At 48.2% G+C, this 25,892-nt stretch overlaps 1 protein-coding gene across 3 annotated transcripts in view; it reads left to right on the forward strand.

Moving 5' to 3' along the window:
* Nucleotides 1-2,771: 2,771 nt before the first annotated feature.
* CASP9 (caspase 9) overlaps nt 2,772-25,892 on the forward strand; it is a 25,091-nt gene continuing 1,970 nt past the window's right edge. Inside the window, exons 1-6 of one of the 3 annotated variants that reach the window (XM_017865289.1) lie at nt 2,772-3,070; nt 11,835-11,869; nt 12,671-12,847; nt 13,665-13,754; nt 14,974-15,121; nt 24,808-24,987. In XM_017865289.1, coding sequence (XP_017720778.1) covers nt 2,902-3,070; nt 11,835-11,869; nt 12,671-12,847; nt 13,665-13,754; nt 14,974-15,121; nt 24,808-24,987 — 799 coding nt within the window. In that variant the 5' untranslated portion in view covers nt 2,772-2,901. The remainder of the gene's footprint in view (nt 3,071-11,834; nt 11,870-12,670; nt 12,848-13,664; nt 13,755-14,973; nt 15,122-24,807; nt 24,988-25,892) is intronic. The other 2 variants (XM_017865291.1, XM_017865290.1) reach the window with 2 other exon arrangements.

Consider the following 25,892-nt stretch of genomic DNA (forward strand, 5'->3'; position numbering starts at 1 on the left):
GTCTCACTCTGTCGCCCAGGCTGGAGTGCAGTGGCCGGATCTCAGCTCACTGCAAGCTCCGCCTCCCAGGTTCATGCCATTCTCCTGCCTCAGCCTCCCGAGTAGCTGGGACTACAGGCGCCCGCCACCTCGCCCGGCTAGTTTTTTGTATTTTTTTAGTAGAGACGGGGTTTCACCGTGTTAGCCAGGATGGTCTCGATCTCCTAACCTCGTGATCCGCCCATCTCGGCCTTCCAAAGTGCTGAGATTACAGGCTTGAGCCACCGTGCCCAGTGACTTTCACTATTTTCCACCGCTATCTGCTACGAACTTCAAAGAGGAACCAGAGTACGGGAGGAGCATGAAAGTGGACAAGGAGCGTGGCCATTGAAGCACAGCACCACAGGGAGGGGTTTAGCCCTCCAGATGACTACGGGCAGGCCTGGATAATATCCAGCCTTCCACAAGAAGCTGGTGGAGTAGAGCGTTTCCTGACTCCTCCAAGGAAAGGAGACTCCCTTTCATGGTCTGCTAAGTAACACGTGCCTTCCCAGACACTGGCATTACTGCTTGACCAAGGAGCCCTCAAGTGGCCCTTTTGTGGGTGTGACAGAGGGCTCACATCTTGCCTTCTAGGGCACTTCTCACAATGTCCCTTCAGCACCTGACCCTGTACCCACTGATTATTCTTAAGTTATATTAGCAGTACAACAAAGAGTAATATTAAAAGCTAATGATTAATAATGTTTATAATAATGATTGATGATTATCCATGATCATCTCTGTATCTAATTTGTATTATGACTTCTTATTCTAACTGTTTTCTTTATTATACTGAAACAGTTTGTCACTTCAATCTCTTGCCTCGGCACCTAGGTAATCTTTTGCCCACAAAAATTCAGTTCCTCAATTGTACCACCAAAGTGCTCAGTGGTCATGTGATGTATGGTTACCATATGGGACAGTGTAGACCAAGAATATTTCCATCATCACGGAAGGTTCTCATAGACAGTGCTGCTGTAGGATAGTTGAGGACATGGTGCCATCTTATCCCTGTGGATCCTGAGAACCTGTCCAGTGCTGGGTGTCTGAGGACAGATGGCAGATAACCAGAATCTTCCTTCTGTCTTAGTGACTGACCCCACCATCCTAACACCTTCAACTTTTTTTTTTTTTTTGAGACAGGCTCTTGCTGTGTCGCCCAGGCTGAAGTACAGTGGTGCTATCACAGCTCACTGCAGCCTTAACCTCCTGGGCTCGAGCCATCCTCCTGCCTCAGCCTCCTGAGTAGCTAGGACTACAGGTGCATGACACCGTACCTGGCTAATTTTTTAAAGTTTTTGTAGAGACAGGATCTCACTGCATTGCCCAGGCTGGTGTTGAACTCCTGGGCTCAAGCTGTCCTCCCACTTCAGCCTCCCAGAGTGCTGGAATTGCAAGCATGAGCCACTGTGCCTGGCCTGCCTGTCAACCTTGACCCTTGCTCTGCCTTCACAGTCCCACCAGTCAGTGCCCATGTCCTGTGGACCCTCCCTCTTTGTATCTCTGCTTTGTCCTTTCACTTCTCTCTATTTTAGCTGCACCATCTTTGCTGCCTTCTGGTCTGGCTATGGCTCACTCCTTTCCATTTTTCACCCTGACCCCAGGATGATTTTTTGAAAAGGCATATCTGTCTCTGTCACTCTGATCTTAAAACTCTTTGGTGGCCAGGCACGGTAGCTCATGCCTGTAATCCTAGCACTTTGAGAGGCTGAGGTTGGTGGATCGCTTGAAGTCAGGAGTTTGAGACCAGCCTGGCCAACATGGTGAAACCCTGTCTTGACCAAAAAATACAAAAATTAGCCAGACATGGTGGCGGGTTCCTGTAGTCCCAGCTACCTGGGAGGCTGATGTGGGAGAATCACTTGTACCTGAAAGGTGGAGGTTACAGTGAGCTGAGATGGTGCCACTGCATTCCAGCCTGGGTGACAGAGCAAGACTCTTTCTCAAAAAAACAAAAACAAAAAACAGAAAAAAACTGATGACTGGCCATGGTGGCTCATCCCTGTAATCCCAGCACTTTGGGAGGCCAAAGTTGGAGGATCACTTGAGGTCAGTTCAAGACCAGCCTGGGCAACATGGTGAAACCCTGTCTCTACTAAAAATACAAAAGAAATTAGCCAGGCATGGTGGTGTATGCCGGTAATCCCAACTACTCCAGAGGCTGAGGCAGGAGAATCGCTTAAACCTCAGAGCTGGAGGTTGCAGTGAGCTAAGATTGCACCACTACACTCTAGCCTGGGTGACAGAGTGAGACTCTGTCTCAAGGAAAAAAAAAACAAAAAACAAGAAAACAAAAAAACTCTTCAGTGGCACCTGACAGGTCTCAGGATGAATTTCTTGGCCTGGCCACCCAAAGGCCTTGTCCCTTGCCACTATCTACCTCCTACCTCCTAAGACTCTGAATTCACTATTCACTTCTGATACCCTCAGCCGCATGTGCCTTCCCTCTGGGCACTTGTCTCTTGCTGTGTCATTGCTGATTTGTCTGATTGCATTCCTCATTAGAAATTTGCTCCTTAAGGACTGAGACTGTCCATGGTAGCATTTTCAGCACTTAGCATAGTGTTCGGGATCTTTTGCCCTGCGAAATAATGAACAGATCATCAAAGGCTGGTAAGTGACACACACTCATCACACCTGCAACTCCATTGCTGCCCACGTACCTGACTGTTTAGGCTTACAGTAGCTGGGAAATGGGGAGACGAGGTGAGAGCCATATAAAAGTACATGGGTAATTAGTATCCTGCCTTTCTTTCTAAACAGCGGGCAGGCTCTGGATCTCGGCGGGATCAGGCCAGGCAACTGATCACAGATCTAGAGACTCGAGGGAGTCAAGCTCTTCCTTTGTTCATCTCCTGCTTAGAGGATACAGGCCAGGACATGTTGGCTTCATTCCTGCGAACTAACAGGCAAGCAGTACAGTTGTCGAAGCCAACCCTAGAAAACCTTACCCCAGTGGTGCTCAGACCAGAGATTCGCAAACCAGAAGTTCTCAGACCGGAAACACCCAGACCAGTGGACATTGGTTCTGGAGGATTCGGTGACGTCGGTGAGTATCCAGAGAGTGATTGGTAGGTGGGCATGACGTGTAGTCATTTGGGACTGACTGTGAGTACAGCTGGGTGGGCTGAGATTCAGAATTTAAATTTAGCGTTGTCTTTCTGAATGCTCATAGGGATGGCAAAATTCTGGGAGGTTTTCAGGAGGCTGAATCTTGGCAGCCCCTCCTCTGAAAAGCGTGTGTTGAGGTCTGTTTTGGGTGTCCCGGGTTTTTTGTTTTTGTTTTTTTTTTCCTGCCTTTGAGATAGCAGGTCCCAGGTTTTGATCAGTGTTTCCAGATCCATCTATTGTTTTGGATTTGCCTTTCGGTCTGGGTGGGTAGCTTGGACTACCTCATGTCTGGGGGTAGGAGAGAGGCCTGGGTTCTATCTGCCCCGTACAAACAGACATCTGCAAGGTATTTACCCTTACCTTCTTCCCTTAGAGCAACCCCGCAAGGCAGGTGTCATTAGACCCATCCTTGTTGATGGAGAAACTGACTGAAGCTCGTGGAAATTAAATACTTTGCTAAAGGCCACACGGCTACATCCAATAAAATGCATAAATTCCAAGGGTACAGCTGGGTGATTTTTACCTATGTGTACCTACAGGTAACTAACACCCAGATCATCAAGATGAAAACATTCCAGGGTCCTGTAAGACTGTCCTCTCTCTTTCCATCTCTTCCCACTTCCCCTTTCCCAAAGCAATCACCATTCTCATCTCTATCGCCAGAGATCCCTTTTGCTTGTCGTTGAACTTCAATATAAATCCTATATAGTCTTAAATAATCTTGAGCCTGGCTTCTTTCACTCATTATATCTGTGAAATTCATTCATGCTGTTGTGCATATCAGTAGTTCATTGTTTTTAATTTCTAGATGGCAGCAGTTCCTATTCTGAATAATCCACAATTTAACCATTTTCCTATTGATGGACATGTGGGTTGTTTTCAGTTGGGGCTTTGTTCCCATGGCAGCGTGTGGCGCTCTAGCACTTCCTGTTTCTTGGGTGCCTCGTGGACCATTGCATGGTATCATAGTTCATAATCATAATAGTAATGGTGAATCTTATTGAGTGCTTGCTGTTTGCCAGGCACTGTTCGGAGTGCTTACATAAATGATCTGATTTAATCTCCCCATCTCTCTTGTAAGGTAGGTGCTTTGCTGTTAGACAAAGTGAGCCACAGACTGGGGCACAACCTGTGCCAAATCACACAGCTAGTGAGGAGTGGAGACAGGGCTGCAGCCCAGGCTTACCTGTTCTGTCTGCTTTGCAAGGTAGCCCCACGTGTGCTTTGTGGGACACCTCATTGATCCAACTCATGCTGATGGACATTGTGTTGTTTCTGCAGTGAGCCTCGCATGTACGTCAGGTTCTGACTGCAGGATGTTTCTAGAAATGGAGTTTTGTGTTAAAGGGTACTTGTTCCCGTCCTATAGATGCTACCAACTTATATTTCAAATATATGTCATTTTAGCCAGGTGTGGTGGTGTGAGCCTATAGGACGAGCTACTTGGGAGGCTGAGGCAGGAGGACTGCATGAGCCTAGGAATTCACAGCCAGCCTGGGCAACTTGGTGAGATCCTGTCTCTAAGAAAAAAGAAGTTGTAAAAATTGTGTCTTTCTTTTTTTTTTAATTGAGACAAGGTCTTCTGTGGCCCAGGCTGGAGTGCAGTGGCGTGATCACGGCTCACTGCAGCCTTGAATTCCCGGGCTCAAGCGATTCTCCCCCTCAGCCTCCCAGGTAGCTGTGTGCTATTTTTTTTTTTGTATTTTGTGTAGAGATGGGATCTCACCGTGTGGCCCAGGCTGGTCTCAATCTCCTGGGCTCAAGCAATCCTCCTACCTCGGCCTCCTGGATAGCTGTGCATGTTATCACCCCTGGCCATTTTTTTTTTTTTTTTTTTTTTAAAGAGAGAGTCTTGCTCTGTCACCCAGGCTGGAGTGCAGTGGCGCAATGTCAGCTCACTGCAACCTCCACCTCCTGGATTCAAGCAATTATCCTGCCTCAGCCTCCTGAGTAGCTGGGACTACAGGCACCCACCACCATGCCTGGCTAATTTTTGTATTTTTAGTAGAGATAGGGTTTTACCATATTGCCTAGGCTGGTCTTGAACTCCTGGCCTCAAGTGATCTGCCCGCCTCAGTCTCCCAAAGTGCTGGGATCACAGGTGTGAGCCACCACTCCCAGCCCATGCCTGGCCAATTTTAAAATTTTTTGTAGAAATGAGGTCTCACCATGTTGCCCAGGCTGCCCTCAAACTCCTGGGCTCCAGTAATCTGCCCACCTTGGCCTCCCAAAGTGCTGGAATTACAGGTGTGAGCCACTGCACCTGACCCAAATGGTGTCATTTTATAATCTCACCAACTATGAGTGAAGGTGACCACTTTCTCACATTCTTGCCAACAGTGAGTATTGACATTTTTTTCCTGTGTGATGGGTAAAAAGTACTGTTTTCTTTCAACAAAAATCCAACAAAATTCATTCATATTGTTGTGCATATCAGTAGTTCATTCTTTTTAATTTCTAGATGGCAGCAGTTCCTTTTCTGAACAATCCACAATTTATTTAATCATTTTCCTGTTGATGGACATATGGGTTATTTTCAGTTGGGGCTTTGATCCCATGGCAGCATGTGGATATCTAGCACTTCCTGTTTCATGGGTGCCAGGTGGACCATTGCATGGTATCAAAGTTAATATTCATAATAATAATGGTGAACATTATTGAGTACTTGCTGAATAACTGATTTTTGGGCAATCCACTAAGGCAGAGAAACAGACAAATATGATGAGGGTATGAAGCTGCATTTGCTTGAAGTATAAGGAAGAAGACTGGTTCTGGAATTGGCCACGTGCATTATTATCCTGTAAAGGAGAAAGGCAGAATACAAAGCTCATCTGTTGTTATTTGGTTCTGGGAAATGTCAACATGAATCATTTAGGACCAACAGTCAGAATTTGAAACTTCCTGTTTTTTTGGAAGGTGTTTTGTTTCCTATTTGTTGTGAATATTTATTCCTAGTAGGAGCTTAATTCTGACGGGTAAATAATAACAATAGTAAGATCACTTAATTTTTTTACCTTATTATTATTATTTTTTGAGATAGGGCCTTACTCTGTTACCCAGGGTGGAGTGCGGTGGTGTGATCTCGGCTCACTGCAACCTCTGCCTGCCAGGTTCAACCAGTTCTCTCACCTCAGCCTCCCGAGTAGCTGGGGCTAGAGGCACGCCACCATGCCTGGCTAGAGATGTCCTTTTTAGGTGCTGGGCCTTAGACTCCTGAGTACTGCATGGGAATGCTTCCCAAGGTAGGTTTCATGGTGATCCACAAAGGAAGAGCTGTGTATTCATACGTATGGGAATGTCTGGCTGAGCAAGAATAGGGCCAGCAGCAGAGCCTTTCATAAGTGAGTACAGGAAAGGATGCTGTAGGTCAGTGTTTCATCCTGGGGACGATTTTGCCCCGACCTCCAAGGGACATTTGACAATGTCTAGAGACAAATCTGGTTGTTATAACTGAGGGTGGGTGGGTGCTACTGGCATCTAGTGAGTAGACAGAGATGCTGCCAAAACCCAACAGTGTACAGAGTAGCTATGCACAATAAAGAAGAATCTGGCCCAAAGTGTTAGTGTGGTGGGGCTGAGTACACACACCACACTCATACATATTCATTGAGCTTGAGTGTCAATGAATAATAATAATGATGATGGACACATCAGTTTTGTTGAGTTGTCAAGTGTGTCAGGTATTGTTCTATGTGCCTCACATGTATTAATCGTTTGAGGTGTCATCACAATCCTATGAGGTTGATAGTTGCTCCTATTATCCTGTAATACAGATGGGGAAATCAGAGACCCAGAGACTCTGAGCTCCTTGCCCATTGTGACACAGGTGCTAAGTGTTGGAGTTGGGATTTGAACCCAAGTACCTCGAACTCACTCCATCACTGCCTCATGAAGAACAAATGGCTCATTCTTTTTCTTGGCCCTATATTTGTGCCATTACTCATTAGCTCATGCAGATGTTTACTAAGTACCTGTTGGGTTCTAGGTGTTGGGGATGCAGCTTCAAACAAGGATGTCCAGTTCACCTGGAGAGGGGCAGATACTCAATTCATGCTTGCATAATTTGGTCCTTATTCATGGCTGTGGGTAGTGCTATGAAGAAGCTGAACACAGTGCTTTAGAGGTGCATCATCAGGGGACCCACCAGAGAGAGTGGCTTTGTCTTTGTATATTCAGAGGAAAACGACTTTTCCTTCAGAATGGAAGGAACTTTCTTAGTTTCAGACATGATGCCTTGTGTGTAACTGCTTGTTCCAGCCAGGGTCTCCTGCCCGGGAGGGCTGGGAGAACTGTTGGTAGCTGTGTTCTCAGGATTCTCCAGAGAAGCGGAACCTACAGTGGGGGTGTGTGTGCATGTGCATGTGTGTATAAAACAGCATCTTTTGTTCAGTGCTGCATCCCCAACACCTAGAACTCAACAGGTAGTTAGTAAACATTTGCATGATCTAATGAGTAATGGCACAAATACAGAGACAAGAAAGATAATGAGCCATTTGTTCTTTTTTTTTCTTTCTTTTTTTTTTTTTTGATAGAGTCTCGGTCTGTCACCCAGGCTGGAGTGCAGTGGTGCAATCTTGGCTCACTGCATGCTCTACCTCCTAGGTTCATGCCATTCTCCCACCTCAGCCTCCTGAGTATCTGGGACGACAGGCGCCCACCATCACAATCACACCTGGCTAATTTTTTCGTATCTTTTTTTAGTAGAGTTGGGGTTTCACCGTGTTAACCAGGATGGTCTCGATCTCCTGACCTCGTGATCCGTCCGCCTTGGCTTCCCAAAGTGGTGGGATTACAGGTATGAGCCACCACTGCACCCGGCCAAACCATTTGTCTTTTATGAGGCAGTGATGGAGTGAGTCCGAGGTACTTGGGTTCAAATCCCAACTCTAGCACTTGCCAGCTGTGTCACAATGGGCAAGTAGTTGAGTCTCTGGGGCTCTGTTTTGTATGTATACATATACACAGAAACACACACAGATATATATAGAAAGATCTATACATATATTTTTAGTATGTGTGTATATATATCTTTATCTAAAAACATATTTATTACAAGGAATTGGCTCATGCAATTGTGGAGGCTGAGAAGTCCCATGGTCTTCCATCTGCAAGTCGGAGACCAGGAAAGCTGGTAGTGTAGTTCCAGTCTGGTTCTGAAGGCCTGAGATCCAGGAGCACCATTGGTAGAAGTCCCATTCCAAAGGCAGAAGAAGACTGATGTCCCAGCTCAAGCAGTGAGACAGAGAGAGATCAAATTCTCCCATTCTCCACTGTTTCGTTCTATTCAGGCCCTTGACGGATTGGACGCGGCCCACCCTCCTGGGGAGGGCCATCTGCTTTCCTCTGTCTACCTATTCAAATCCCATTCTCATCCCCAAAATATTCACAGGCACCCTGAGAAATACTGTTATATTTAACCAAATATCTGGGCACCCTGTGATCTAGTCAAGTTAACCTGTGAACTCAACCATCACAGTGGCTTTCTCTGCTCATGCCTTGCCTGGGTTGGAACTTCCTTGAAAGTAGAAGTTGGCTCTTCAGCCCTACCTGGCTTCCTGGTTCCTTCGCTCTGGGGCTGGTGGCTGTGCTCACCTCCCATTACAACTCAGGGTTTCTGAGTCTCCAGTTCCCCTCTGGCAAATGGGAATGTGTGCTAGTACTTCTGTGCAGAAGGGCCTGCTCTGAGGAGTAAGCGAGGCGGTGTGTGGAGGGACTTCACATGGGGCCTCCTATTGAGTGAGCCTTGGGTGGGTCTCATTGGTCAGCGCTGCTTCCTTCTGTGATTTCTAAATTGCCAAGGGCTGGGGAGGGTCAGTCCCAGGGCATCTTCCCTTCTGTAGGGTCCCCCAGTTCCCCTGCTTGCTTTCTGTGTCCTGACTGAAAATTATAGAGTGCTTTGACCACCCTGTAACCCAGCCAGCTGCAGGTTTTTCCTAGTAGACCTGAGCCCAAACCTGGGCCTTAAACATTCTCAGGCACTGATAAAAGGTATCTAGGTAGACCAGGTGTGGTGGCTCACGCCTATAATCCCAGCACTTGGGGAGGCCACGATGGACGGATCACTTGAGGCCAGGAGTTCGAGACTAGCCTGGCCAACATGATGAAACCCTGTCTTTACTGAAAATGCAAAAATTAGCTGAGCATGGTGGCTTGTGCTTGTAATCCTAGCTACTCAGGAGGCTGAGGCAGGAGAATTGTTTGAAGTCGGGAGACAGAGGTTGTAGTGGGCCAAGATTGTGCCACTGTACTCCAGCCTGGGCAACAGAGTAGGACTCTTGTCTGAAAAAAAAAAAAAAATTAGCTAGGTGTGGTGGTGTAGTCCCAGCTATTTGATGGCTTAGGTGGAAGGGTCACTTGAGCCCAGCAGGCAAAGTTTGCAGTGAGCCGAGATTGCGCCACTGCACTCCAGCCTGGACAACAGAATGAGGCTCCCTCTGAAGAAAAAGGAAAAAAAAAAAAAGGTATGTAGGTTATCGCCCAAAACACTGAAAGAAACTGGCCCTGGCCCTGAGCCAAATTCCTTAAACCCTCACGTAAACTCCTTACCCTGATTCCTTCACTATGGACCAAACCTAGGTAGACACCCGTTTTTTCTTGCTGCTTCCCTCAAGGATTGCTGCAGCACTCTAAGTTCCCTAATAAATGTTTTGGACGACTGCGTCAGGGCGACAGAGCGAGACTGTCTCAAAAAGAAGAAAAAACATCTCATCACCTTTTAAGCTGGTGAGCAGTCAACTTCTTGCTAATGGAAATGAAAACTCTTTTGACATTGATGGAAAATAATCATCTTTATTCATTTATTCATTCTGCAAGTACTTCCGGAGGACCTGCTGTGCGCTGGGCACCTATGGACACTGCAGACAGTGAGCATCCGCTCTCCTGAGCTTCCCTCACCTCTTTCTGCTCTGTAATTTCTTCTCAATGAGACACCATCTCTATACTCTCTGGTGTCTGGCTTTTTTTTTACGCAGCACATTTTTTTTGTTTTTTTGAGATGGAGTTTTGCTCTTGTTGCCCATGCTGGAGTGCAATGGCGCGATCTCGACTCACTGCAACCTCCGCCTCCCAGGTTCAAGTGATTCTTCTGCCTCAGCCTCCTGAGTAGCTGGGATTACAGGTGCCCACCCCCTCACCTGGCTAATTTTTTTTTTTTTTTTTCTTTTGCATTTTTAGTAGAGATGAGGTTTCACCACGTTGGCCAGGCTGGTCTGGAACCCCTGACCTCAGGTGATCCACTCACCTCGGCCTCCCAAAGTGCTAGAATTATAGGCGTGAGCCACCGCGCCTGGCCTTACACAGCACATTTTCTAGGCTTTCCTGCGTTGCATGTATCAGTGAAGTGGCGTCATTCATCTGGGGTAAATACCCAAGTTTCATTGTCTTCACGGCCATGGAAAACCAGGACACGGACTTACAGTGAGGTTCAGAGTGGAAGTATATATAATAGGCGAAAAAAAGAGAAGAACTCTCTGCTGCAGAGAGGGGTCCCAGAGAAATGGGTTGCTGCTTCTGTAGCGGAATGCAAGGGGTTTTATAGATGAGCTTGAGGAGGCGGTGTCTGATTTACATAGGGCACGAAGATTGGTCAGATCAGGTGTTTCATTTGCGTAGGATTACAAAAACTGGTTAGGACTAGGTGTGCCATTTGCATAGGGTGTGAAAAGCTGGCCATCCCCACCCTAATCTTGTGTTATGCAGATGGGTTCTCTATCTGGCCGGTGCCATGTTGCTTACTTCTTTACTGTACTCGTGGTGACAAAGAAAAGGGAAGATGGAGCCTCCTTGTTGAATATACCTGGCCCCTTGGTAGCTTTTCTATTGGCACAGCTGCTGGCATTCACCCGTGAGCTTCCAGCTTGCTTATCTATGTCTGCAGCTAGATTTTTCAGGCTGCTCTTTGTTAGAAAAGAAATGATTTGAGGCCAGGCGCAGTGGCTCACACCTGTAATCCCAGCACGTTGGGAGGCTGAGGTGGGCTGATCATCTGAGGTCAGGAGTTCGAGACCAGCCTGGCCAACATGGTGAAACCCCGTCTCTACTAAACATACAAAAAAATTAGCCGGGTGTGGTGGCAGGTGCCTGTAATTCCAGCTACTCGGGAGGCTGAGACAGGAGAATTGCTTGAACCTGGGAGGGGGAGGTTGCAGTGAGCCAAGATTGCGCCATTGCACTTGAGCCTGGGCAACAAGAGTGAGAAAAAAAAAAAAAGGAAATGATTTGGGGCTGATTTTGTTAAAGGGGAAATTCTGCTGAGGACTGTTTTACTCTCACTATCTGCCTAAATAATTTCTATCTCCTGTATCATCAGTAGCTCATTCCTTTTTAGGCTGTGCTCTTGTGTGGCTGTATCACAATTTGTATATCTATCATGTTGTTGTTGGATTGGTTGTTTCCAGTTTGGGGCATGATGAATAAGGCCTCAGGGAACATTTTGGCCAAGTCTTTTGTGCCCATTTGCACTCCTTGTTCTTTGATATATACCTGAGGGCGGACATGCTGTCAGAGGGTAGGTGTGTGTTTAACTTTGTTAGAAACCTCTAAACAGATCTCCAAGGTGGCTCTGCCATTTGGCTCTCCCATCAGCAGTGTCTGAGGGTCTGAGTTCCCGCTGCTCTGTTCTTGGGCGGCTGTCCTCACAAAGCCCCTTGCCCCTCCTCTGCTGCACTCCAACATTATGTTTCCCTCTTTTGCTGTCTCCCCAGGTGCTCCTGAGAGTTTGAGGGGAAATGCAGATTTGGTGAGTCTCCATGAGATTTGGGGCTAGTATCTCCAGCTCTGGGCCCTTCCCTCTCCCCTTCTCAGGTGCTTCCCTGCAGGTGTGTCAGGAGCCCAGGGAACCCAACCCTAGGCAGGGCAGTGGGGGTCTGGTCCTAGCCTTCCTGACTCCGGCCCAGCACCTGCTGGGACAGATTGTTCAACCCTGCTTTTCCTCATTTGCAAAGCTGGGGGCAGAAGCGGGGCAGACCTGATGATGAGGGGCAGGCATTGGGATCCGTACCAAGTTGCCACTCTCTCATTCACAAGTATTTATTATGTGGCTCCTGTGCTCTGTGCTGGGGCCACTTGGGAAGGAACCATCAGTCTGTTAGGGAAGAGAGAAGTTAGGCAAATGAGTATATAAATAGAAACAGTGATAAGTACCATCAACAAAAGAACAGGCTGCCTTGAGAGAGAATTACAAGGGGACCGAGCCTAGGGAGGGAGCAGTCTTAGGTGCCCCCAGGTGGCCTGGGCACAGTTCTGCTGACAGAGTTCTCAGGTACGCCCCTGGCCTGGGTGACCCGTGAGGTCCTTTGGGATGAGTGCTTGTGGCTGTTGGATTTCCAGGTTACCAGCTCCCCACCCTGAATACCAAGATTCGGGGGTCACCTAGTGCTAGTCTGTCCTGCAGTTGCTTCTCTTTTGCCCTAGAATGCTGGGTGGAGACCCTGCTACTCCTTGTGTGGGAGGGCAGAGCCCGTTTTCTTCCCGTCTCTCCAGACTGTCCCCTGGGGAGCGCGGGGAGAGCCTGGGTTTACGAGGGTCCCTGTGCTGGCAGGCTTACATCCTGAGCATGGAGCCCTGTGGCCACTGCCTCATTATCAACAATGTGAACTTCTGCCGTGAGTCTGGGCTCAGCACCCGCACTGGCTCCAGCATCGACTGTGAGAAGTTGCAGCGCCGCTTCTCCTTGCTGCATTTCATGGTGGAGGTGAAGCACGACCTGACTGCCAAGGTACACTCACTATCTGTGGAGGGAGATGGGGTGGGGGCCAGCGGGTGGGGAAGTATCTTTTGAGGGACCCCAAAAGCCAGCTGACTCCCCAGATGAGCCCTTACATCTGGAGGACCGTGGGAGGTAGGATGGCTCAGCGGCTATAGGTTCAAGTTCAGACACAGAAGTCCCGGTTTTAGGACTGGCTCTCTCGGCCACCTGCTGTGTGACTTCCTGTGCCTCAGTTTCCTTGTCTGGAAAGCAGGGATAGTACCTACCTCCTTGGGTTGTTTTAGGGGTTCGGTGAACAGTGCCCAAGCATAGCACCTTCTCCCTGAAAACGGTGGCTATTACGACTGCTGGGACTGTCAGCACTTCAGTACTGGCCCTAGGAAGCTGAGAAAGTGCTCTGCCCAGGCCTTTGGGTTGGGCCCTTTGTTGTTTTACTTTTTTTAGTGGCGGGGGACAGAGTCCCACTTTGTCATCCAGGCTGGAGTGCAGTGGCGCAATCTTGGCTCACTGCAACCTCCACCTCCCAGGTTCAAGCAATTCTCCTGCCTCAGCCTCCTGAGTAGCGTGGACTACAGGTGCATGCGACCACGCCTGGCTGAATTTTTTTTTTTGTATTTTTAGTAGAGATGGGGTTTCACCATGTTGGCCAGGCTGGTCTCAAACTCCTGACCTCAAATGATCGGCCCGCCTTGGCCTCCCAAAGTGCTGGGATTATAGGTGTGAGCCACCGCACCCGGCCAGGCTGAGCCCTCTTATTGTCAGGAAGGGCCCAGTCTGCAGCCGGACCTGTCGGTGCTTCTGGCTCACCTGCAGCCCTCTCTTGTAGGAAATGGTGCTAGCTTTGCTGGAGCTGGCACGGCGGGACCACAGTGCTCTGGACTGCTGTGTGGTGGTCATTCTCTCTCACGGCTGTCAGGTAGGAAGCATCCCTCTGCTCCTTGGGCAGGCATTGGGTAAAGGCCGTGCCAAGAGGCTGTGCAGGGGGCATGTCCCTTCCTGTGTCCAGAACACCCTTGGCTTTGTGGAAAAGGGCTGTGGGGCCCTGCCCACCTCCTGTTGTTTTCTTGGGAGCCATGTGGTCCTCTGAGGAGTTGGCTGCACCTTTCTGGGCAGGTCGGTGTTCCTGGGAGAAGCTCTCTGGGAGAGGGAGGGCAGAGACCAGGTCCACTCATGAAGCTCCTGCCCCCAGAATTTGTCCAGGGGCAGGTACAGCACACATGTTGTCTCAGCTCCTGTCTCTGTCCTGTGAGGCATTGCCCCAGGCCCCTTGCTGCTGGTGGGACTCAGGACACCAGACCCACTGGGGGCTTGGCCCCTTAAGTGTTTGTCATTGTGATTAAGCCTTTACCCCTTCCTGGGCCTTAATTTCCTCATCTTTTAAGTTGAGGAGTTGAACAGATCACAGTTACAAGGTGGGGCCTGGAGTCTCCCTGTGGTCTGCATGGTGTTTTGAAAACTGGCAAATTTCACATAAAAATCAGGATTTCTAGTTTCTCTTGACAAACCGCAAAGGTCTGGCCTGACCAGGCCAGCATCCTCAGCCAGTAAAACTCCAGCTTGTGGCTGGGCAGGGCTTTTCCTTTGGTCCTTTCTCTCATAATGTGGTCCCTAGAGCTCATGAGGAATGTGGACTTCCAGGCCCTACCCTGGACCTCTTCATTCCGAGTCTGCCCAGTAACAAGGTTCCCAGGTGATTTCCGTGCACTTAGGTTTGAGCTGAATTGATTTAAAGCAGCCACTCTCAGCATTGAGCTGCCTTAGTCAGAGGGGCCTGGAGGACCAGACTGCTGATTAGGAGGTCTGGGTGGGGCCCGGGAATTGCATTTCTTACAAGTTCCCAAGCGATATCGATGCTGCTGCTGCAGGGGCCAAACTTTGAGAACCACTGGTCTAGAGGCCACAGCCAGCACTCTCCAGGCACACTGTCTGGCCCCTAGAGGCACATGAGTTTGAGATGAGACTCCTGGAATAGATGCTGACTAGGGTCTTTCCAGAACCAACCTGCTCTGTCTCAATCAGCCTCATGCCCCTGGCTTTGACCTTCCAAATCCTTGGCCCCCACAAAACTTCTGAACAGGCTGTTGGATTCCTACTCCAACTTCTTGGTTTTGTAACCAGGATTCTTGGTCTTCTAGGCCAGCCACCTGCAGTTCCCAGGGGCTGTCTATGGCACAGATGGATGCCCTGTGTCGGTCGAGAGGATTGTGAACATCTTCAATGGGACCAGCTGCCCCAGCCTGGGAGGGAAGCCCAAGCTCTTTTTCATCCAGGCCTGTGGTGGGGGTAAGCAGCTCCTTGGCCTCCCGCTGGGTGGGTCTGATGGGGAGGGAGCCACCACCTGCTTCTTTCTCCAGCCTGCCCCTCACAGAGCCCATGAGGTCTCTCCAGGCAGTCAGAGGGTACCACACATGGTCCCTTTTTGGCAGCACCTCTGCCTGGCTGGAGCAGGCCCCGCTCTGTCTGCTCTGTAGAGGTTAGAGTCTTCAGTTTCATGGCACAGTGGCATCATGGGCGTGCGTAACTTTGGCAGCTTCAATTCCAGAGACTTGGCAAAAAAGAAACTAAACAGAAGAGAGAGGAGAAGCCTCTTTTATTTTCTTGTCACTATTCCCCTGACCTCCATCAACCAAACCCCGTTTCCACTATCCCAGAGAAAGGGTGGCCACAGCTCAACTGCACGGAGAAACCAAAGAATTTAATTATTGGAATTTTCAAAAGTGTAGTTGTGGGGGTTCGAGGAATTATAGGGATTACTTGGGCTGGGCGCAGTGTCTCATGCCCAACACTTTGGGAGGCCAAGGCAGGAGAATTGCTTGAGCCAGGAGTTTGATACCCACCTGGGCAACGCAGTGAGACCCTGTCTCTATTTTTGTTTTGTTTTTTAAAGGATTACTTGGATTATTTGTAGTTTTGCTATATGCTCTGATTTTAAACTTAACTCCTACTGCAGTGTTACCTGATTTTCTTATAAAAAAGAGGGAAGAGAGAGAAACATGGGGATTCCTGGCTTGTGGGTCATGACAGGAATATCAGGGGGCACTAGATATTCTGTCTCAGGGAGTCCCCTCTGCCCTAGACTCTCCACGGACTGGGACCTTCAGAACGTATATCACTTCCTTGCCTCCAGCCTGATCTGCCAGAGAAGCAGGCACTGTTACACCATAGTGCTGTCTAGCTTGTCCAGCTGTGACATGGGCACCTGTGGTGTATTTCTCCTACGCACATCCAACTGCTCCATCCCTATTCCACGTTGGCAGAGTTGGGTGGAGGCTACCTAGGAGAGCAGCCTCTGGTCACATCATTCATCCAGTGTTTATTGAGCACCAGCTGTATATACCAGGCTGTGTGTTAGGTGCTGGGGATAGGGGAAAAACAGTTTCAGTCTCCTGGAATTTATAATTTGACATGAACTGTATTAAGTCACTGTCATAACCCATGCCCATAACTTGACCACAAGTGATTGAGAACACTTGATTAAACCCTGGATCGGCTACTGACCTGTCTATCACACAACCCTGGGCCAGTTCATCTCTAGACATCTCAGCAAATGGGGAAAATAACAGAACCCACTCCCAAGCTCAGGTGATCCTCCCACCTCAGCCTCCTGAGTAGCTGGGGCTACAGGTGCCCAATACCACGCCCAGCTAATTTTTCTTTTCTTTCTTTTTTTTTTTTTATAGAGACAGGGTTTTGCCATCTTGCCCAGGCTGGTCTTGAACTCCTGGGTTCAAGCGATCTGCCCACTTTGGCCTCCCAGAGTGCTGGGATTACAGGCATGAGCCACTGTGCCCGGGCAACTTTAATAATATTTAATGCACTAATTGGTATGTGTACAGTGACTGGTTCATTTTAATAACTGAAAACCCAGACTGCCCCCCACTCCCACCCCGGAGGACCGAGTGTCACATAAGAGTCCCCCACCCCACTGTCGCCAGCACAGTTGCCTCAGGACAGCAGTAATAGGAAGCAAGGAAGGTTGCCACTCTGGGGGCTATAGAAACTCTGCTCTGCCTCACCTCCTGTCTTGTCCATAGTGTGTGGTCCAGCAATGCTCTTCCTCTGGAGCCTGCGCTCCCTCTTTCTGGTATGAATCAAATGAAAGACAGAAAGGGCAAGGGAATTAGGGATGCAGGCTGAGTGGGCATACCTGCTTTCTGGATGGTTAGCTGGTCTTGTGCTCCTCCCATGCCCCATCCAGTCTCAGTCTCAACAGCGGGGAGGGCCTTTGTCACTTGAATATCTGCTGTCACTCTTAGGACTCAGTAGCAGGGCTTCCAAGGCCTTCGGTGACCTGGCCCCTGCCATTTCACCTCCCCCAGCCTGGCATTTTCCGCGTCCCCCAGCATGGCCCAGCGTTCACAGGATGTCCAGGCTCTTGCTTGCTCTTCTACCTGCTCCCCTGGCTAACTCTGTTTTAAAATTCATTTTTACTTATTTTGTTTTAGAGATGGGGGTCTCACTATATTGCCCAGGCTAGTCTTGAACTATTTGGCTCAATGATACTCCCACCTCTGCCTCCCAAGGTGCTGGGATTACAGGCACGAGCCATCGTGCCTGGCACCTGGCTGACTCTTAATCATCCATCCTTCTGGTTACAATTTATTGTCACCACCTATAGAAGGTCTTCCCTAAACACCACTTTCTTGGCCAAAGTCAGGGTTAGCTGGCCTTTGTGCTCCTGCAGCCTCTGTCCCTCCCCTGCCATAGCACTGTCTTATTGTATTGAGATGGGCCTATCCCCTGGTCAGCTCTGAGTAGAGGGCAAGGCCTACCCCACAGCCAGGCCCCCAGCCTGGCACAGAGCCCACAGTCCGGTTGCACCTCATGTGAATTCTAATTTGAATTTAAAGGAGATCCATGTAAAAGCATCTATGTGGTTCACGCCTATAATCCCAACAGTTTGGGAGGCCGAGGTGGGAGGATCTCTTGAGACAAGGACTTTGAGACCAGTCTCTATAACAAATTTTAAAACATTAGCCAGGTGTGGTGGTGTGTGCCTATGATCGCAGCTACTTGGGATGTTTAGGCAGGAAGATCGCTTGAGTCCTGGATGTCGAGGCTACAGTGAGCCATGTTTGCACTATTGCACTCTGGCCTGGGTGACAGAGCGAGACCCTGTCTCTAAAAAAAAAAAAAAAAAAAAAAAACTGTGAGCCAAATTTGGCATAATGCAGATTTCCATCATTAAAACAAAACTCACAGAAAACAGCAAGATTTCAAAGCCAGCATGCAGTGATTAAGATGCCCCTTTGGAGCTGGGTCCCTGCTTTGCCTCCGCAGGCTGCATGACGTGGTGCTTAACGTTGTTACCACATGGTGGCGCCACATCAGCTGAGAGCAGAAAGAGAATGGTCTCTGTTCTCCACCAGTGCCTGGCGAGGTGTCTGTTTGCATGCATCATAACACCTGCCCTGGGTTTTGAGGACTCTTGTATTGCTATTTTATAACTCAGTATTGTAATAATTTAAAAATCATTTTAAAATAATAATGTTAAAACCCTCCAACATGTCATCTACCCCTTCATTAGGAGGTAACAGCACCAGGGCTGAAAAATGTGCCTTAAAGTCGATAGATACCTTTGGTGTGCAACGTCCGCGTGAGAGGCAACCAAGTGGCTGCTGCTCTGAGGCTGAGCCGTCAATTTTGGGGTGACCCCTCTTTGGGATTTGAGAGATTGGGCTGAGAAGGCAGAAAGCAATGATAATATGCTGCAGTGGTGGTGGATTTTCTGTGCAGAGGGAGCATCTCTTCCTCCTACTGTGTATTTATTCTTGTGGGGAATGAGTCCTGCCTTACGGGGAGTTTTGCATTAATGAGGCTCTCTAAGAACCGAGGCTCTCTAAGAACCAAGCCATACATAAAATGCAGAATACCGTAGGCAAGGTCTTCACATCAGATTTGTGGACTGAGGCTGACACGGGAATGGAGCTGCCTTAGCGCCCCTGCCTGACCCCCTTTCCTTTCCCCCACACCCCCTGCTCTGATCCTGTTGTCTCTTCTCAGCCTCTCTGCTCACCCTGTCTCCTCTGGCCATTCTTACTGGCATCCCCTGCTTAGGCGTCCCCCCACCGCCCCCGCAAGCTGCCAGGCAGATCCAGCCTCAGGCCTCCTTGCTGTGCTGCTTCATGTCATTCCCAGACACCTGGGGCAGATTCCGGAATCTCTATCAAGAAAACGAGAAAGCCAGGCGCGGTGGCTCAAGCCTGTAATCCCAGCACTTTGGGAGGCCGAGATGGGCGGATCACGAGGTCGGGAGATCGAGACCATCCTGGCTAACACGGTGAAACCCCGTCTCTACTAAAAAAATACAAAAAACTAGCCGGGAGTGGTGGTGGGCACCTGTAGTCCCAGCTGCTCGGGAGGCTGAGGCAGGAGAATGGTGTAAACCTGGGAGGCGGAGCTTGCAGTGAGCTGAGATCCGGCCACTGCACTCCAGCCTGGGTGACAGAGCGAGACTCCGTCTCAAAAAAAAAAAAGAAAACGAGAAACGATGAACCGAGAAATCTAGAGAAAAACATGGCTGTCACAGATGAAAGAGGCCCCCCTTTGCAGGCTGGGGGCCCCCATGAGAAGCAGCAGGATAGTTGAGAGGCAAAAAAATATGGGGCAGAATTCTGTGCCCCTCATCAGCTGGGAGAATGCCAATTACCAATCGTTTCTGAGCTTTAGCTGTGTGGGTTAAGAGGTCAATAGATTTTGGTGTTATTATTATGGGGTTGCCAGAACCACCTCTGTCCCTGCCAGATGGGCCCCCAGCTCCTCTGGGTGAACCGTGACTTCCCTCATCCACATAGATCCAGCCATGCAAACCTGCCTGTGTTGTGGCCAGCACTTGCTGTCTCTCTCACCAGGACCGTTCTCCCTGATGGCATCAGGGCCTGGATCACAGTCACATTCTCCGGGAGTGTTTTCCCAGGGGACCCTCTGGACCACTCCTCCAACTTCAGCCTATTTTAAAAACAATTTCTCTTTTTTTTTTTCTGCAGTATATATACATAAATATATATCTATTTTAACCAAAGCTCTTGTTAGCTGCCTTCTTTCCTGAGTAACCCTCTATGTTCCGCCTTACCCCACCCACCATGAGCCCTACTACAGAAGACCTCATCCTGGAAGACCTCCCTCAGTGTCTCCACTTCAGTGGCTTTGTAGCTAAGCCATGTGGGGCACAAGTCCTGCCAGGACCTCTCTGTTTTCCAAGCTTGGCATTGCCTTTGAGGAGTCTAGATTTTAAAATGGAAAAGACAAAAAATATGACAACCTAAAAAAAAAAAATTCAGACTGTTATAAGCTAATACAGCCATCTCATGTTTGCATCTTCCTTTTGGATTCCAGCCCATGAGCACAGTCTGCTTTTCTCAGCTAACATTATCCCTTAAGCAGTTCCCCAGGTCTCCATGGCCTTCATCAACACTAGCTCAAACGGCTTTATAATGGGCCGTTTTCATGATACGCACTAATTTCCTAAACCATTTTCCTAATGTTGGCCATTTAGGTGATACCTAATTTTTGGCTCACACAACCACATGTGTCTTTGTACAGAAGGCTTTTGACTGCATTTGAATTATTTTCTTAGGAAATTACTGTATTAGAAGGTGTAAAGATCTCCATGGATTTCACTACCCATGACTTGGTGTCTATTTGGTATTTTTCTGATGGCTTCTTTGATTCTAGAAAAGGATTTGCCATAGCGCAAGAAGTACAAATGATAACACTAGGACAAAATAGAGAGGAAACACAAGGAGAGAAGAAAAGTAAGAGTAAGTTTGGATTCCAAAAATACATCCTAGGATGTCCTGCAGCTTTCTACGTTCTCTCAAGTACAAGTGAATTAAAAATGTAAGGTGTACAATGACTGATTTTAGAGATAAAATCACTTTGCAGATGTAAAGAAACATGGAAAAATCCCAGCCATTAGTAATAGTAGACTCAAAAATGAGGTAGGTCAAAGTCCCAGTCAGCCTCTGTCTGGGGGGGAGCCCCTTAACTTATCTGAGTCTTAGTTGCCTAATTACATAAAATGAAATAGTGATATCTGCTTGCTAGAGGTGGCCTGCGCATTTTTTACGCTTTCCAGCCGCCGTTGGAAATAAGATCACTGGCTGGGCGCAGTGGCTCACGCCTGTAATCCCAGCACTTTGGGAGGCCAAGGCGGGCAGATCACGAGGTCAGGAGATCGAGACCATCCTGGCTAACACGGTGAAACCCCATCTCTACTAAAAATACAAAAAATTAGCCAGGCGTGGTGGCACGCACCTGTAGTCTCAGCTACTTGGGAGGCTGAGGCAGGAGAATTGCTTGAACCCGGGAGGCGAAGCTTGCAGTGAGCCGAGATCGTGCCACTGCACTCCCACTCCAGCCTGGATGACAGAGCGAGACTCCGTCTCAAAAAAAAAAAAGATCACTTTCAAGATCCATGGAATCTGGTGTTCTATAGTTCTATATCTGGTATTTGTAAGACAGAAGTCAGGAGTAGGGACCCCAGACACATTTCTTCCCTTGGTTGTCTTAAAGGAGACACTGTGACCCTGACAGCCTGAGTAAAGGGTTTGAGTGAGTGAGTGTGATATAGTGGACAGTTTCCTCAACTATATTTTTGAAAAAAGACAAGTTTTATATGGCTTTTAAAAAATTGTGGCAAAATACACATAATATAAAATTTACCATCTTAACCATTTTTTTGGGATGATTGTTTGAGCTCAGGAGTTTGAGGGTGGAGTGAGCTAAGATCGTGCCACTTCACTCCAATCTGGGCAACATAGCAAAAACCTGTCTCTTAAAAAAGAAAAAAAATGCCTGTAATCCCAGTACTTTGGGAGGCTAAGGCAGGCAGATTGCTTGAGTCCAGGAGTTTGAGACCAGCCTGGGCAACATGGCAAGATCCTGTCTCTACAAAAAATACAAAAATTAGCTGGGTGTGGTGGCACCTGTAGTCCCAGCTGCTTGACAGGATGAGGTGGGGGGATCACTTGAGCCTCAGAGGTCAAGGCTGCAGTGAGCTGTGATTGCACCACTGCACTCCAACCGGGGTGGCAGAATGAGACTCTGTCTCAAAAAACAAAAAAACCACAAAAATCCCCCAAACAAAACAAAAAAACCACTGCCCTCTCCCCACTGAATGGTCCTGCCACCCTTTTCAAAATTCATTTGACCATGTATGTGAGGGTATATGTCTGGACTCTATTCGATGACACTGACCTGTGTCTGTCTTTATGCCAGTACCATGCTGTTTTGATTACTGTAGCTTTGTAGTAAGTTTTGAAATCAGGACGTATGAGTCCTCCAATTTTGCTCTTTTTCCAGATTGTTCTGTCTATTTGGGGTCCCTTGAGATTCTCATGTGAATTTTAGCATAGATTTTCTGTTTCTGCAAAAAACATCATTGGGGTTTTGATAGGGATTGCATTTAATCTATAAATTGCTTTGGGTAGTATTGACATCTTTAAGTTTTCTAATCTATAAACATAGGATATATTTCCATTTATATCTTTTATTTTATTTTATTTTTTTGAGATGGAGTCTTGCTCTGTTGTCAGACTGGAGTGCTGTGGTGCCATCTCGGCTCACTGCAACCTCTGACTCCCTGGTTCAAGCAATTCTCCTGCCTCAGCCTCCTGAGTAGCTGGGATTACAGGCACACGCCACCATGCCCAGCTATTTTTTGTATTTTTAGTGGAGATGGGGTTTCACCATGTTGGTCAGGATAGTTTCAATCTCCTGACCTAGTGATCCGCCCGCCTTGGCCTCCCAAAGTGAGCCACCGTGCCTGGCCTATATCTTCTTTATTTTTCTTTCTTTCTTTTTTTTTTAGATGGAGTCTTGCTCTGTTACCCAGGCTGGAGTGCAGTGGCATGATCTTGACTCATTGCAACCTCTGCCTCCTGGATTCAAGCGATTTTCTTGCCTCAGCCTCCCAAGTAGCTGGGATTACAGATGCCCACCACCACGCCTGGGTAATTTTTGTATTTTTTAGTAGAGACGGGATTTTACCATGTTGGCCAGGCTTGTTTCAAACTCCTGACCTCAGGTGATCTGCCTACCTTGGCCTCCCAAAGTGCTGGGATTACAGGTGTGAGCCACCATGACCGGCTCTTTTTCTTTTTTGAGACTGGGTCTTGCTTTGTCACCCAGGCTGAAGTGCAGTGGCGCGATCACGGCATACTGCAGACTCAACTACTTGGACTCAAGTGGTTCTCCCACCTCAGCCTCACAAGTAGCTGGGACCACAGGCACGTGCCACACACCTGGCTAAATTTTTTATTATGTGTAGAGATGAGGTTTTTTTGGTCTGGAACTCCTGGGCTCAAGGGATCCTCCTGCCTCAGCCTCCCAAATTGTTGGGATTACAGGCGTGAGCCATGGCGTCCAGCCTTCTTTAATTTCTTTCAGCAATGTTTTGTAGTTTTCATTTTACAAGTCTTTCATCTTGGTTAAGTTAATTGCTAACTATTTTATTATTTTTGATGCTGTTGTCAATGGAACCATTTTTGTAATTTCGTTTTCTGATTGTTCATTATTAGTGTACAGAAATGCAAATATTTTTTATGGTTGACTTTGTATCCTGCTCATACGCTAATTTTATTTGTTCTAATAGTGTTTAATCTTTCGGGTTTTCTACATATAAAATCATACCATCTGTGAGCAGAGACAATTTTACTCCTTCTTTCCAATTTGAATGTCTTTTATTTCTTTTGCTTGCCTCCCTGCTCTATTGAAAACCTCTAGTAATATGTTGAATAGAAGTGGCAAAAGTCTTGCCACCTTCGTGATCTCATAGAAAAAGGTTTCAGTCTTTCACCATTGAGTATAATGTTTGCTGTGGGTTTTTCATATATGGCTTTTATTATGTTGAGGTAGTTTCCTTCTATTCTGAGTTTGTTGACGGTTTTTATCATGAAAGGTTGTTGAATTTTGTCATGTGCTTTTTCTGCATCAATTGAGATGATGATGTAAGGTTTTTTTCACTCTCTTATGAACCCCAAAAATCTGAGACAGGTCTCAGTCAATTTAAGAAGTTTCTTGGCCGGGCGCGGTGGCTCAAGCCTGTAATCCCAGCACTTTGGGAGGCCGAGACGGGCGGATCACGAGGTCAGGAGATCAAGACCATCCTGGCTAACATGGTGAAACCCCGTCTCTACTAAAATACAAAAAACTAGCCGGGCGACCTGGCGGGCGCCTGTAGTCCCAGCTACTCGGGAGGCTGAGGCAGGAGAATGGCGTAAACCCGGGAGGCGGAGCTTGCAGTGAGCTGAGATCCGGCCACTGCACTCCAGCCCGGGCGACAGAGCAAGACTCCGTCTCAAAAAAAAAAAAAGAAGTTTCTTTTGCCAGAGTTAAGGACGCGCATCCAGGAGACAGGTCTATGCTTTTCTCTGAACATGAATTTTAGAGGTCCAAATTTAAAGGGGTAAGGGCGGGATATTGAGAAGTACACAGTTTTCATGTAAGAGCAGGGTAGGGGGAAAATAGTCATTCATGCCTTTGTCTGGCTCAGTGAATTTGCATTCTTACGTAAGGTAACATAGGGCAGGGGAAAATGCAGGGAACCTGCATTTTTACATAAGGTAATAAAGACAAATGGGACAGGGGAATAATCAGATATGCATTTGTGCCAGGTGGGCAGAGGGGTGATGCCTCTGTAAAGATAAGCTATCCATTTACATCGCCATGGTGAATTTTATCAGACAGCTGTCTTGGAGCTCACCAGGAATTTCCTTGTGGGCAAAATCTGAGGGAGGTGTGCAGCTGTTCATCTTGTAGCCATCTTATTTAGGAACCAAAACGGGGAGGCAGGTTTGCGTGACCCAGTTCCCAGCTTGACTTTTCCGTTTGGCTTAATGAGTCTGGGGACCCAAGACTGATTTCCCCCACACTGTTAATGTAGTGTATGACACCAGCTTTCATATGTTGAACCATCCTTGTCTGTGTATTTCAGTGACAAGGTGTGTGTGTTTTTCTGCTTCCTGCAGATCAGAAAGACCATGGGTTTGAGGTGGCCTCCACCCCCCCTGAAGACGTGTCCTCTGGCAGTAACCCCGAGCCAGACGCCACCCCGTTCCAGGACGATTTGAGGACCTTCGACCAGCTGGACGCTGTATCTAGTTTGCCCACACCCAGCGACATCTTTGTGTCCTACTCTACTTTCCCGGGTGAGCACATCAGAAGGGCTCGCCCTTGCAGCCAGTGGGGCTTCTTGTCTGCCCTAGGGGCAGCTGTGTGGTGAGAGAAAAGACCAGGGTATGAGTCCTGGTTCTGTCTCTTGCTCCTCTGTGACCCTGAATGACTGACTTCTCCTCTCTGAATCTTGGCTCAGGCTGAGCAGGCAAGGATGTGCACTGCAAGAAGGCCTGCGCCCTTGGGTTCCTATGCCTCACTTGCCTCTCCTCTGCCTGACTCTGCCTCTGCCTTCGCATCTTTAGCAGGGGAATAGGAATTGTGCCTCAGGGGTTGCCGTGGGGATTAAACAAGGTGGCTGGCACGTCACTGAGCACAGTACGTGGCACATAGTAGGTGCAGCAGGTGGTAGTTTCCTTCCTTCCCTTTTTTTTTTTTTTTGAGACGGAGTCTTGCTCTGTCACCCAGGCTGGAGTACAGTGGCACAATCTCAGCTCACTGCAACCTCCACCTCCCAGGTTGAAGTAATTCTCCTACCTCAGCCTCCTAAGTAGCTGGAATTACAGGCATGCGCCACCACACCCAGCTAATTTTTGTATTTTTAGTAGAGACAGGGATTCACCGTGTTGGCCAGGCTGGTCTCGAACTCCTGACCTCAAGTGATTTGCCCACCTTGGCCTCCCAAAATGCTGGGATTACAGGTGTGAGCCACTGGGCCCGGCAGTTTCCTTCCTTTCTTATGCCTTGGATGAGTCATTTCACTTTTCCAAGCCGTCGTTTCCTTGCTGGGAAAACGGGAATCATAGCCAGAATCAGGAGATAGTCAGGATGAAATAAGATCATGATTAGGGCAGAGCCTCAGGGGCCAGGCTGCTCCTGCTGGATGCATGCGAGAGTCAAGGTCTGCAGGGCGGCCGAGCCTGTGTACGTGGCTGGGGGG

Source organism: Rhinopithecus bieti, unplaced genomic scaffold (assembly GCF_001698545.2).
Source record: "Rhinopithecus bieti isolate Rb0 unplaced genomic scaffold, ASM169854v2 scaffold_81031, whole genome shotgun sequence".
In the NCBI taxonomy this organism is placed as follows: Eukaryota; Metazoa; Chordata; class Mammalia; order Primates; family Cercopithecidae; genus Rhinopithecus; species Rhinopithecus bieti.